Source organism: Rhinopithecus roxellana, chromosome 6, assembly GCF_007565055.1.
Source record: "Rhinopithecus roxellana isolate Shanxi Qingling chromosome 6, ASM756505v1, whole genome shotgun sequence".
NCBI lineage: Eukaryota > Metazoa > Chordata > Mammalia > Primates > Cercopithecidae > Rhinopithecus > Rhinopithecus roxellana.
In genome coordinates, this window is record NC_044554.1 from 34,639,798 (window position 1) to 34,654,327 (window position 14,530).

General features: G+C 39.8%; 1 protein-coding gene and 1 pseudogene across 2 annotated transcripts in view; one reads left to right on the forward strand and one right to left on the reverse strand.

Moving 5' to 3' along the window:
- Positions 1 to 14,530, forward strand: part of TPK1 (thiamin pyrophosphokinase 1) — a 407,155-nt gene that overhangs the window by 218,634 nt on the left and 173,991 nt on the right. The window contains exon 6 of the mRNA XM_030933176.1: positions 13,466 to 13,561. Coding sequence (XP_030789036.1) covers positions 13,466 to 13,561 — 96 coding nt within the window. The remainder of the gene's footprint in view (positions 1 to 13,465; positions 13,562 to 14,530) is intronic.
- On the reverse strand, positions 490 to 1,491 carry LOC104675291 (annotated as a pseudogene). Its single transcript, XR_749759.2, has one exon. The product of XR_749759.2 is annotated as a 60S ribosomal protein L5 pseudogene (transcript).

The window sequence follows — 14,530 nt, forward strand, 5'->3', positions numbered from 1 at the left end:
TGGGCTCTGCCCCTGTAGCGAACTTCTGCCTGGACATTCAGGCATTTCTGTACATCTTCTGAAATCTTGGTTAGAGGTTCCCAAACCTCATTTCTTGACTTCTGTGCACTTTCAGGCTTAACACCATGTGTAAGCTGCCAAGGCTTGGAGCTTGGACCCTCTGAGGCAATGGCCCAAGCTTAATTGTGTCCCCTTTTAGCCACAGCTGGGACTGAAGCAGCTAGGATACAGGGCACCATGTCCCGAGGCTGCACAGAGCAGGGGGACCCTGGGCCCAGCACATGAAACCATTGTTTTCCTCCTAGGCCACTGGGCCTGTGTTGGGAGGGGCTGCTGTGAAGATCTGTGACATTCTCTGGAGATATTTTCCCCATTGTCTTTGGATTAACATTGCATTCTTCATTACTTATGCAAATTTCTGCAGCCAACTTGAATTTGTTCTCCAGATAATGGGTTTCTATTTTCTTTTTCTTTTTTTTTTTTTTCTGTCTGTACATTTATTGCCTATATCTGAAAAATCATCATATTGTTTGGTTTAGCTCTCAGCAGCCCGCTCCTGAGCTCTGAGGAAGCTTGCCTTCTTTTGAGCTACCCGATCCTTCTTCTGAGCAAGAGACATTTTGGGACGGTTCCACCTCTTCTTTTTAACTTCTTTCTTGGACTTCTTTTCATAGACTGGATTCTCTCGTATAGCAGCATGAGCTTTCTTATACATCTCCTCCATCATGTCTGGAGTTACACTGTTCTTTATGTATTGAGAGAACTGTTTCTTGTAAGCATCTTCATCTTCTTCCATTAAGTAGCGCATATAATCTGCAACATTCTGGCCCATGATGTGCTTCCAGTGTACTTCTGCATTAAATTCCTTGCTTTCAGAATCATAACCAGGGAATCGTTTGGTACTGTGAGGGATAGACAAGCCTCCATCCACAGCTCCCTTCAGGGCGCCAAAAACTTTATTGCCAGTGGTAGTTCTGGCAAGGCCTGCATCCAAATAGCAGGTAAAGGCACCTGGCTGACCATCAATGCTTTCCACATTGTATTCATCGCCAGTCACCTCCACTTGGCCTTCATAGATCTTGTCCATGCCAAACCTATTGAGAAGCCTGCGGGCCAGCAGCAGCCCAGTACAATATGCTGCAGCATAATTTGTCAGGCCAACCTTCACACCATATTTTGGCAGTTCGTGTGCATATGCTGCGCAAACTATCATATCTCCCTCTATACGGGCATAAGCAATCTGACAAATGATATCTCTGTTTGTTACACGAACTATCATCCTGTATTTGGGTGTGTTGTATTTATTTTTATCCTGTATCACCAAGCGTTTCCGAGCATAGTAATCAGTTTTACTCTCTCGTCGTCTTCTAAATTTCACTTGGTATCTCTTAAAGTAGGCCTTATTCTTAACAACTTTAACAAACCCCATCCTGCGGAACAGAGACCCGCGTCCGCGGCTCGACAGAGACATGCAGGCCCAGCGGCGCTGGGGGGCGGCGGGGAGGGGGTTTCTATTTTCTATCGCATTGTCAGGCTGTGACTTTTCCAAATTTTTATGCTCTGCTTACCCTTGAATGCTTTGATGCTTAGAAATTTCTTCTGCCAGATATCCTAAGTCATCTCTCTCAAGTTCAAAGTTCCACATATTTCTGTGGCAGGGGCAAAATGCCACCAGTCTCTTTGCTAAAGCATAGCAAGAGTCACCTTTGCTCCAGTTCCCAAGAAGTTCCTCATCTCCATCTGAGACCCCCTCAGCCTGGACTACATTGTCCATATCACTATCAGCATTTTGATCAAAGCCATTCAACAAGTCTCTAGGAAGTTCTAAACTTTCACACACTTGCCTGTCCTCTCAGTCCCCCAAATGGTTCCAACCTCTGCCTGTTACCCAGTTCCAAAGTTGCTTCTACACTTTCAGGCATATTTACAGCAGCACCCTTCTCCTGGTACTTACTGTATTAGTCTGTTCTCATGCTGCTGTGAAGAAATACCGAAGACTGGGTAATTTATAAAGGAAAGAGCTTTAATTGACTCACAGTTTTGTGTTGCTGTGGAGGCCTTGGGAAACTTACTATCATAGCAGATGGCAAAGGATAAGCAGGAACCTTCTTCATAGGGAGGCAAAATGGAGTAAGTGCAAGCAGAGGAAATGTCAGATCTCATGAAACTCACTCAGTATCATGAGAACAGAATAGAGGAAACTGCTCCCATGATTCAAGAACTTCCCACCTGGTACCTCCCACAATCCATTGGGATTATGGGAAGTACAATTCAAGATTAGGACACAGCCAAACCATGTCAGAAATGTTTAAGGTATGTACAAGTATAAAAAATAATAAACCAAATACTTTTGTAACCACAACCCGACTTAATAAATGCTCCCTATACAGTTCAAGACTTGTGTGACCTTTCTCATGGTTAAATCTAAAATTTTTTATTCTCTTATATTTCTTAATACTTTAACAAAAGCAACACTAAATCCTATGGAAAGGTAATAAGCATGTTTTTACATTGTGTATATATATGCAGTTGTACTGCCTGTGTGATTCTGTAGCTCATGAACGTATCATTTATTCTTCTGTGATTTTTTTGTTCATTCATTTTTTGTCATAGAATAACCCAGTGTTTAAATATGCCACAAATTTTTTTGTTAATGTAACATATGACAAATGTATATCAGTGATTTTTATTTGGGCTTATCTGATTTCTAGTGAAAATCAACATCCTTTCATGTGTATTGGCTTTTTCTGTCTTACTAGTCTTTACCTTGCCTATTAAAATATTTTGTGTATTTGCTTTCATGGCTCACTGCAGCCTCGACCTCTTGGGCTCAAGCAATTCTCCCACCTCAGCCACCCAAGGTGTGTACCACCATGTTCGGCTAATTTTTTTGTAGTGATGGGCTTTTGCTATGTTACCGAGGCTCATCTCAATTTTCTGGGCTCAAGCAATCCTGCAGGTCTATTGGCTTTTTCATGTGTTTTGGTGATATGGTTTGACTGTGTCCCCACCAAAATCTCATTTTGAATTCTCACGTGTTGTGGGAGGAACCTGGTGGGAGGTAATTAAAACATGGGGCCAGGTCTTTCCTGCACTGTTCTTGTGATAGTGAATAAGTCTCATGAAATCTGATGGTTTTAAAAAGGGGAGTTTTCCTGAACAAGCTCTCTTTGCCTGCTGCCATCTACTTAGGATGTGGCTTGGTTCTCCTTTCCTTCTGCCATGATTATGAGGCCTCCCCAGCCACGTGGAACTGTAAGTCCCATTAAACCTATTTTGTTTTTAAATTGCCCAGTCTTTATGTCTTTATAAAGGACATGTCTTTATCAGCAGCATGAAAATGGACTAATACAATTGGCTTTTTCAGGTTTGCTGTTCTTTGACTTGCCTAGTAAAATATTTTGCCCATTTTTCCATCCAGTTATTCTTTATAGATTTTTATAAATTCTTTATGTATGCTGGATAGTAACCTTTTGTTTTTAGTTATGGTTGTGGAAAATACCTTCTTTCATTTTGAAGCTTTCTTTGTTTACTTTATGCATATTGTTTATTGATGACAAAAAGGTCTTAATTAAAAGTAGCTGAATTTATCAGTTCTTTCTCTTCAGATTTATGTTTATTTTTGCACCTTGTTTAAAATATTACCTACTGCAATCATTTTCTTTTCTGTTATTTTTGTAAATGTTTTGAGACTTTGCTAGTACGTTTCAAATATGCATCTGTGTATATTTCTGTCTTCCCATTTCTGTTCAGATATCTATTTACCAACCATATATTGAACACTTTCTTTGTGCCAGTCACTGTTCTAGTTCCTAGAAGACAGCTGTGAATCACACAAGCAAATATCTATGCTTCTGTGGTGCTAATATTGTACTGTTTCATTTTTCCAATACCCTGTTATGTTAATTACTTTGTATGTCAGAATAACCGGAAAGGCAAGTTCAACTACGGTGTGCTTTTGCAAGATTGCCTTTGCTTTTTTTTTTTTTTTTTTTTTTGGTCCCTTATTCTTTCATGTAAATCATAATCATTTGTTTGAGTTCCACGAGAAATATCATCCACTCAATAGATGACTTTTCTTATCTTTCTATTCCTGTGAGTCTTTGATACTCTTTCCATGTATACGTGAAAAGTTATATTTTAAGACCAATTAGCCAGGAGTGGTGGCTCACACCTATAATCCCAGCATTTTGGGGGGCCAAGACCATAGGATTGCTTGAGCCCAGGAATTTGAGACCAGCCTGGGTAACATGGCAAAACCCTATCACTACAAAAAAATTAGCTGAGTATGGTGGTGCATGCCTGTAGTCCCAGCTACTTGGAAGGCTGAGGTGGAAGGATCGCTTGAGTCTGGAAGGTCAAGGCTGCAGTGAGCCGTGATTGTGCCACTGCACTGCATCCTATAGGACAGAAAGAGACCCTGTCTCAAAAACAAAAAACCAAAAAAGCAAAAGTATAATCTGAAAAGTGGAGCCACTTGTTGGTTTATAACATAATACATTGTATCCTAAAAACAATATATTTTATGTAATTGAGAAAAAAATCAAAGATAGAAGTAGTTGAAACAAAAATTCCCACTCACTGGCATCATAAGTGTTTTCTGCATTTGTGTTAGGAAACTAACATTACAAACTACTTATTAGAAAGTCATATACTTTCTTTTTTTTTTTTTTTTATTATACTTTAAGTTCTAGGGTACATGTGCATAACGTGCAGGTTTGTTACATATGTATACTTATGCCACGTTGGTGTGCTGCACCCATCAACTCGTCAGCACCCATCAATTCATCATTTATATCATGTATAACTCCCCAATGCAATCCCTCCCTCCTCCCCCCTCCCCCCTCCCCATGATAGGCCCCAGTGCGTGATGTTCCCCTTCCCGAGTCCAAGTGATCTCATTGTTCAGTTCCCACCTATGAGTGAGAACATGCGGTGTTTGGTTTTCTCTTCTTGTGATAGTTTGCTAAGAATGATGGTTTCCAGCTGCATCCATGTCCCTACAAAGGACGCAAACTCATCCTTTTTTATGGCTGCATAGTATTCCATGGTGTATATGTGCCACATTTTCTTAATCCAGTCTGTCACAGATGGACATTTGGGTTGATTCCAAGTCTTTGCTATTGTGAATAGTGCCGCAATAAACATACGTGTACATGTGTCTTTGTAGTAGAATAATTTATAATCCTTTGGGTATATACCCAGTAGTGGGATGGCTGGGTCATATGGTACATCTAGTTCTGGATCCTTGAGGAATTGCCATACTGTTTTCCATAATGGTTGAACTAGTTTACAATCCCACCAACAGTGTAAAAGTGTTCCTATTTCTCCACATCCTCTCCAACACCTGTTGTTTCCTGACTTCTTAATGATTGCCATTCTAACTGGTGTGAGATGGTATCTCATTGTGGTTTTGATTTGCATTTCTCTGATGGCGAGTGATGATGAGCATTTTTTCATGTGTCTGTTGGCTGTATGAATGTCTTCTTTTGAGAAATGTCTGCTCATATCCTTTCCCCACTTTTTGATGGGGTTCTTTGTTTTTTTCTTGTATATTTGTTTGAGTTCTTTGTAGATTCTGGATATTAGCCCTTTGTCAGATGAGTAGATTGCAAAAATTTTCTCCCATTCTGTAGGTTGCCTGTTCACTCTGATGGTAGTTTCTTTTGCTGTGCAAAAGCTCTTTAGTTTAATTAGATCCCATTTGTCAATTTTGGCTTTTGCTGCCGTTGCTTTTGGTGTTTTAGACATGAAGTCCTTGCCCATGCCTATGTCCTGAATGGTACTACCTAGATTTTCTTCTAGGGTTTTTATGGTATTAGGTCTAACATTTAAGTCTCTAATCCATCTTGAATTAATCTTCGTATAAGGGGTAAGGAAAGGATCCAGTTTCAGCTTTCTACTTATGGCTAGCCAATTTTCCCAGCACCATTTATTAAATAGGGAATCCTTTCCCCATTTCTTGTTTCTCTCAGGTTTGTCAAAGATCAGATGGCTGTAGATGTGCGGTATTATTTCTGAGGACTCTGTTCTGTTCCATTGGTCTATATCTCTGTTTTGGTACCAGTACCATGCTGTTTTGGTGACTGTAGCCTTGTAGTATAGTTTGAAGTCAGGTAGCGTGACGCCTCCAGCTTTGTCCTTTTGACTTAGGATTGTCTTGGCAATGCGGGCTCTTTTTTGGTTCCATATGAACTTTAAAGCCGTTTTTTCCAATTCTGTGAAGAAACTCATTGGTAGCTTGATGGGGATGGCATTGAATCTATAAATAACCTTGGGGAGTATGGCCATTTTCACGATATTGATTCTTCCTACCCATGATCATGGTATGTTCTTCCATTTGTTTGTGTCCTCTTTTATTTCACTGAGCAGTGGTTTGTAGTTCTCCTTGAAGAGGTCCTTTACATCCCTTGTAAGCTGGATTCCTAGGTATTTTATTCTCTTTGAAGCAATTGTGAATGGAAGTTCATTCCTGATTTGGCTCTCTGCTTGTCTGTTACTGGTGTATAAGAATGCTTGTGATTTTTGCACATTAATTTTGTATCCTGAGACTTTGCTGAAGTTGCTTATCAGCTTAAGGAGATTTTGGGCTGAGACGATGGGGTTTTCTAAATATACAATCATGTCATCTGCAAACAGGGACAATTTGACTTCTTCTTTTCCTAACTGGATACCCTTGATTTCTTTCTCTTGCCTGATTGCCCTAGCCAGAACTTCCAACACTATGTTGAATAGGAGTGGTGAGAGAGGGCATCCCTGTCTTGTGCCAGTTTTCAAAGGGAATTTTTCCAGTTTTTGCCCATTCAGTATGATATTAGCTGTGGGTTTGTCATAAATAGCTCTTATTATTTTGAGGTACGTTCCATCAATACCGAATTTATTGAGCGTTTTTAGCATGAAGGGCTGTTGAATTTTGTCAAAAGCCTTTTCTGCATCTATTGAGATAATCATGTGGTTCTTGACTTTGGTTCTGTTTATATGCTGGATTACGTTTATTGATTTGCGAATGTTGAACCAGCCTTGCATCCCAGGGATGAAGCCCACTTGATCATGGTGGATAAGCTTTTTGATGTGCTGCTGAATCCGGTTTGCCAGTATTTTATTGAGAATTTTTGCATCAATGTTCATCAGGGATATTGGTCTAAAATTCTCTTTTTTTGTTGTGTCTCTGCCAGGCTTTGGTATCAGGATGATGTTGGCCTCATAAAATGAGTTCGGGAGGATTCCCTCTTTTTCTATTGATTGGAATAGTTTCAGAAGGAAAGGTACCAGCTCCTCCTTGTACCTCTGGTAGAATTCAGCTGTGAATCCATCTGGTCCTGGACTTTTTTTGGTGGGTAGGCTATTAATTGTTGCCTCAATTTCAGAGCCTGCTATTGGTCTATTCAGGGATTCAACTTCTTCCGGGTTTAGCCTTGGGAGAGTGTAAGTGTCCAGGAAATTATCCATTTCTTCTAGATTTTCTAGTTGATTTGCGTAGAGGCGTTTATAGTATTCTCTGATGGTAGTTTGTATTTCTGTGGGGTCAGTGGTGATATCCCCTTTATCATTTTTTATTGCATCTATTTGATTCCTCTCTCTTTTCTTCTTTATTAGCCTTGCTAGCGGTCTGTCAATTTTGTTGATCTTTTCAAAAAACCAACTCCTGGATTCATGGATTTTTTGGAGGGTTTTTTGTGTCTCTATCTCCTTCAGTTCTGCTCTGATCTTAGTTATTTCTTGCCTTCTGCTAGCTTATGAATGTGTTTGCTCTTGCCTCTCTAGTTCTTTTAATTGTGATGTTAGAGTGTCAATTTTAGATCTTTCCTGCTTTCTCTTGTGGGCATTTAGTGCTATAAATTTCCCTCTACACACTGCTTTAAATGTGTCCCAGAGATTCTGGTATGTTGTATCCTTGTTCTCATTGGTTTCAAAGAACATCTTTATTTCCGCTTTCATTTCGTTATGTACCCAGTAGTCATTCAGGAGCAGGTTGTTCAGTTTCCATGTAGTTGAGCGGTTTTGATTGAGTTTCTTAGTCCTGAGTTCTAGTTTGATTGCACTGTGGTCTGAGAGACAGTTTGTTATAATTTCTGTTCTTTTACATTTGCTGAGGAGTGCTTTACTTCCAATTATGTGGTCAATTTTGGAATAAGTGCGATGTGGTGCTGAGAAGAATGTATATTCTGTTGATTTGGGGTGGAGAGTTCTATAGATGTCTATTAGGTCCGCTTGGTGCAGAGATGAGTTCAATTCCTGGATATCCTTGTTAACTTTCTGTCTCGTTGATCTGTCTAATGTTGACAGCGGAGTGTTGAAGTCTCCCATTATTATTGTATGGGAGTCTAAGTCTCTTTGTAAGTCTCTAAGGACTTGCTTTATGAATCTGGGTGCTCCTGTATTGGGTGCATATATATTTAGGAGAGTTAGCTCTTCCTGTTGAATTGATCCCTTTACCATTATGTAATGGCCTTCTTTGTCTCTTTTGATCTTTGATGGTTTAAAGTCTGTTTTATCAGAGACAAGGATTGCAACCCCTGCTTTTTTTTGTTCTCCATTTGCTTGGTAGATCTTCCTCCATCCCTTTATTTTGAGCCTATGTATGTCTCTGCATGTGAGATGGGTCTCCTGAATACAGCAGACTGATGGGTCTTGACTCTTTATCCAGTTTGCCAGTCTGTGTCTTTTAATCGGAGCATTTAGTCCATTAACATTTAAGGTTAATATTGTTATGTGTGAACTTGATCCTGCCATTATGATATTAACTGGTTATTTTGCTCGTTAGTTGATGCAGTTTCTTCCTAGCCTCGATGGTCTTTACATTTTGGCATGTTTTTGCGATGGCTGGTACCGGTTGTTCCTTTCCATGTTTAGGGCTTCCTTCAGGGTCTCTTGTAAGGCAGGCCTGGTGGTGACAAAATCTCTAAGCATTTGCTTATCTGTAAAGGATTTTTTTTCTCCTTCACTGATGAAACTTAGTTTGGCTGGATATGAAATTCTGGGTTGAAAATTCTTTTCTTTAAGAACGTTGAATATTGGCCCCCACTCTCTTCTGGCTTGTAGAGTTTCTGCCGAGAGATCTGATGTTAGTCTGATGGGCTTCCCTTTGTGGGTAACCCGACCTTTCTCTCTGGCTGCCCTTAAGATTTTTTCCTTCATTTCAACTTTGGTGAATCTGGCAATTATGTGTCTTGGAGTTGCTCTTCTGGAGGAGTATCTTTGTGGCGTTCTCTGTATTTCCTGAATTTGAATGTTGGCCTGCCCTACTAGGTTGGGGTAGTTCTCCTGGATGATATCCTGAAGAGTGTTTTCCAACTTGGTTCCATTTTCCCCTCACTTTCAGGCACCCCAGTCAGACGTAGATTTGGTCTTTTTACATAATCCCATACTTCTTGCAGGCTTTGCTCATTTCTTTTTCTGCTTTTTTCTTTTGGTTTCTCTTCTCGCTTCATTTCATTCATTTGATCTTCAATCGCTGATACTCTTTCTTCCAGTTGATCGAGTCGGTTACTGAAGCTTGTGCATTTGTCACGTATTTCTCGTGTCATGGTTTTCATCTCTGTCATTTCGTTTATGATCTTCTCTGCATTAATTAGTCTAGCTGTCAATTCTTCCACTCTTTTTTCAAGATTTTTAGTTTCTTTGCGCTCGGTACGTAATTCCTCCTTTAGCTCTGAGAAGTTTGATGGACTGAAGCCTTCTTCTCTCCTCTCGTCCAAGTCATTCTCTGACCAGCTTTGATCCGTTGCTGGCGATGGGCTGCGCACCTTTGCAGGGGGAGATGCGCTCTTATTTTTTGAATTTCCAGCTTTTCTGCCCTGCTTCTTCCCCATCTTTGTGGTTTTATCTGTCTCTGGTCTTTGATGGTGGTGACGTACTGATGGGGTTTTGGTATAGGTGTCCTTCCTGTTTGATAGTTTTCCTTCTGACAGTCAGAAGGACTGTCTGTTGGTCTGTTGGAGATTGCTTGAGGTCCACTCCAGACCCTGTTTGCCTGGGTATCAGCAGCAGAGGTTGCCGACGATAGAATATTGCTGAACAGCGAGTGTACCTGTCTGATTCTTCCTTTGGAAGTTTCCTCTCAGGGGTGTACTCCACCCTGTGAGGTGTGGGGTGTCAGACTGCCCCTAGTGGGGGATTTCTCCCAGCTAGGCTACTCAGGGGTCAGGGACCCACCTGAGCAGGCAGTCTGTCCGTTCTCAGATCTAAACCTCCGTGTTGGGAGATCCACGGCTCTCCCCAAAGCTGTCAGACAGAGTCGTTCGCGTCTGCACTGGCTCCCGCTACTTCCCCTGTTGGTCTTCAGCTGTGCGCTGTCCCCAGAGGTGGAGTCTACAGAGACAGGCAGGCTTCCTTGAGCTGCTGTGAGCTCCACCCAGTTCGAGCTTCCCAGCGGCTTTGTTTACCTACTTAAGCCTCAGCAATGGCGGGCGCCCCTCCCCCAGCCTCGCTGCTGCCTTGGGGATAGATCGCTGGCAGACTGCTGTGTTAGCAGTGAGGGAGGCTTCGTGGGTGTGGGACCCTCCCGGCCAGGTGTGGGATATGTTCTCCTGGTGTGCCTGTATGCTTACAGTGCAGTATTGGGGTGGGAGTTACCCGATTTTCCAGGTGTTGTGTGTCTCAGTTCCCCTGGCTAGGAAAACGGATCCCCTTCCCCCTTGCGCTTCCGGGTGAGGCGATGCCTCGCCCTGCTTCAGCTCTCGCTGGTCAGGCTGCAGCAGCTGACCAGCACCGATTGTCCGGCACTCCCTAGTGAGATGACCCCAGTACCTCAGTTGAAAATGCAGAAATCACCGGTCTTCTGTGTCGCTCGCGCTGGGAGTTGGAGACTGGAGCTGTTCCTATTCGGCCATCTTGCTCCGCCCCAGAAAGTCATATACTTTCTTACTTTGCTAAATATCATGGCTTTAATATCTTCTCAGTCCTTGGATAGTGAGTATGAGGGTTGTCTTTTTTTAAAGAAAATATCTTATCAGTGGAATTTTTCACAGCACCTCAGTGCTTCTGATGCTAGGAAATTGGGCTTTATTCTATATAAAATAATCATAAATATTAATATATAGTAGGTGAGTATTGCTTGATACCTTATAGTATTTCTACATTATTCCTTGTTTGCAGGATCTTGGTAGTGTCTCATCTTTATCTTTGTTTCTCCTCTTTTACATCTTAATATGTTACCCTAAGAACCAGAAAACAGCAAAAACGTCCTTAGTTGGCCACAGGCCTGTTATTGCACTTCAGTTAATTGTTTTGCAGGTCTCCTTTCTAACTGTTGGATGCTGCCCTGTTATTAGAGCTATTTCCACTTCTAGTGAGTTTGTTCTCAGTCTGTGATGAGATTAGAACCATTTCACCTTGTGAATGGCTGCTTTTTAGCAGTTAAAAACCTTCAACAAGTTTATAGAAATTCTTGGGTTAGATTCAGTCTGATTTTTTCAGTGCTAATAATCTCTCTCTATGTCCTGAGCCAAGCATTTCTATGTGATTATTATTAAATGATGAGGTAAAGTTAGATATTCCTGCCTCGCTCATATGTTTCAAGTAGCTTTTCTTGTATAGTATCCTTCTTGTGAAACTAACTCTAGAGATGTTATGTGACATTTTTCAATCAGCTATCTCAGAACTTGTTTTACTTTGTGAGAGTAAATAAATAGGATTTCTACTCATGGCTTTGCTGCTAATTACTGCCTTGCTGTCCAGTTGTCAGCAAGTCAATTTTTATCTCTTGTTTTTATTTTCTTAATCTACAAAATGTTGCGGTGGTACTAGATAGATTACTTCCTGGGTTTTGTTTAACTGTCATTTTCCCCATGGCTTTCTATGTGGATTCCGTGAAGGCAGATAATGATCTATTAATCATCCATTATGTTGTAGTTTCTATTTGCCATTTAAATTTTATTTCCTTTTTGGTGAGTATGTCTATTGTCAGCACTTAAAAGAGGAAGACAACTTTCATTGTCATTTATGGTATATTTAGCAATAAGACACTGTACGATTGTACCCTCTAGCCAGTGTACATTTTTATAAATGTATTTGTAAAAATCCATTTTCTTCCTCAAGAATATTATTTAAACGTTTATTGAACATTTACTATGCAACAAACCAGTGCCTGGCACTGGAAACAATAATGAATGAACCTGCCCTTAAGGAACTTTCAGCGTAATGATTTTTGGTTTGGTGGCAGCCTGTTCTGTTCAACCATGCTAATATCCTGCATGCCCTGCCATATGCTTCTATCTTCTTTTTTAGGAGTGTTAACCTGAGAAGGGTCACTTCTTTATGTCCTTGCTTGGTGATTATAGTAAATTTCAATGTTCTTTTAGGGTCAAGAAAGTATATGTCGATGATCTTGTAAAGATGACATATACATCTTTTAGAGCATAATATATTTCTGAATGATGAGAAATTAATTTTTTCATTGGTCACTATATTGCAGGACAGTCATAAATGAATGAAGCACAGGTTGAGCTTGACACATTTAAAGAGACCTTGAAGTAAAAGAAGAACCTTTAAATCTACCGAGAATGGTTCTTAGAATAATTTAAGAGGCAGTATGGGTGTTTTGTATCCTTGAAAACTCTTTGAATGGCAAATTTATATACTAGATTATATTTAACTTTCCCTTACTCAGCTGTTTGTCAGAGTCCAAGAATTGTTTTATTCCGGAATTAAGAAGTCTGAAGTCCCATCGTGCTCACTTTTATGTACCTTTGCCTCTGTATGACATTGGAGGAAAAGGTGTCATTTCAAAAATATGGTTTCTTTAGCCATCCAAGCTCACTAGTGCCAACAGACTGGCACTTTTGTGGCTTCATACTTGTAAATATATTTCAGTATTTTTCACTGGGTAGGTTACCTTGTAGAGAAGGCGAAGAACTTATAAATTCATTTCATAATGTCCAAAAGATAATCCAGGAGACATATTTTCACAGGCATAGCTCCTTGTTCTGTGTCTCACAAGGGAGAAAGAGGCTTTTTTCAAATAATATTGTAGGACAGGCTGTCTTGATTTTACTTAAAATGTAAAGTTTTAGTATTACTTCAATATTCATATTAGTTTTTTCATTCATGTACAATTGTCATTTCTGCTTAAAGAACCTCAAAGTTTCGTCAAAATAGTTTCATTTTAATTTCAGGTAGCTGAGAATATAATTTATTATACATTTATCAAAGTCCTTAGGTTAATCGTGAATGTCATCACATCAGTATTTTTTAAAGACTCATTAATGTAGTATAATCTCTACTTTCTCAAGTAAAACGATGATCATAATCAGTCCATTATGGTAACACTCTAATTCCATTCCTGAAACGTCCCATGATGTGAAATAAAAAAGATAATGATAATGATTCTAATGATACGAGAATAGTAAAGGCATAATAGGATATGTCTGTTGATACCTTATCTTGACTTTTGTAGCTCTTGATCTTGTTCATAAGAGTGAAATTACTGCTTATTTCTTACCTTTTCTTTTACTTTAATACGTAGGGGTGTGAGCTTATTTCAACTCCTGATCAAGAACACACTGATTTTACTAAGTGCCTTAAAATGCTCCAAAAGAAGATAGAAGAAAAAGACTTAAAGGTAAGATGTACATGTATTTGGTGGTTATTCCAAAGGATGTGAAAAAAAATTGTTTTTTTCACATTTGTGTTCCCTTAAACCAGGGGACACAAATGTAAACATCTTACAGTGGCATGGTAATAAAATGGGTGAACTGGACCATGTGTCAAGTAATCAAAACTGGGAACTCATTCTTGCCAGAAAGTGACTAGCTACTATTCGTCTCTAGTTGATTGTTGCCATGAAGAGCTATATGTATTTTTGCACTATGTCTATTTGCATATTATTACAGGCAAAACAAATATGGCCTTGATTTGGCCCCTGAGCTATCATTGCAAATTTTTATTTAAATGAATATCAACTTTTTTTAAGCCAGAGAAGAGTCTACTGCTTTGCATTTTCTTGCATTTGTGCTCTTTAAGGTATTCAGTACTTTTCACCTAGCATCCATATGTTTAATTGCATTAATTAGTACACAAGTTTATACTTCATTTTTTGATACCTGTTGAAATGGTATGCAAAGTATTTTAAGACTGTGTTTAATGAAGAGCTACAAAATTAAACCTGAAGCATCGATGACAATTGACCTTTCCCCTCCACCCCCCACTAGCAGGGGCAATAAGTTTTAAGCTGAGATGAATTATCAGCTGTGTAATTTTAAACCAGGAAAAGTAGGAAAACACCCTTGTATATTAGAATGATTTTGATAGTACAAGTAACAGAAAATACATGTCAACCTGCATCAATACCAAATGATATAGGGCAGTCTTGAGACAGAGCTCAATCAGAACTCATGCTCTTTTTCTTTTATTTATCTGGGCTCCGCTTTGTAGGTTTTGTCTTCACACTAGCTTCCCTGATGGTCTCCAACTGCCACCTGCAGTAACATTTTACCCTTCACATGTAGGGAGATTAAGGCATAGAGCTGGGGGGATACATCACTTCCCACCATCATTGGACTCAACCCTTAAGATCTCTCCTTTAAACCAC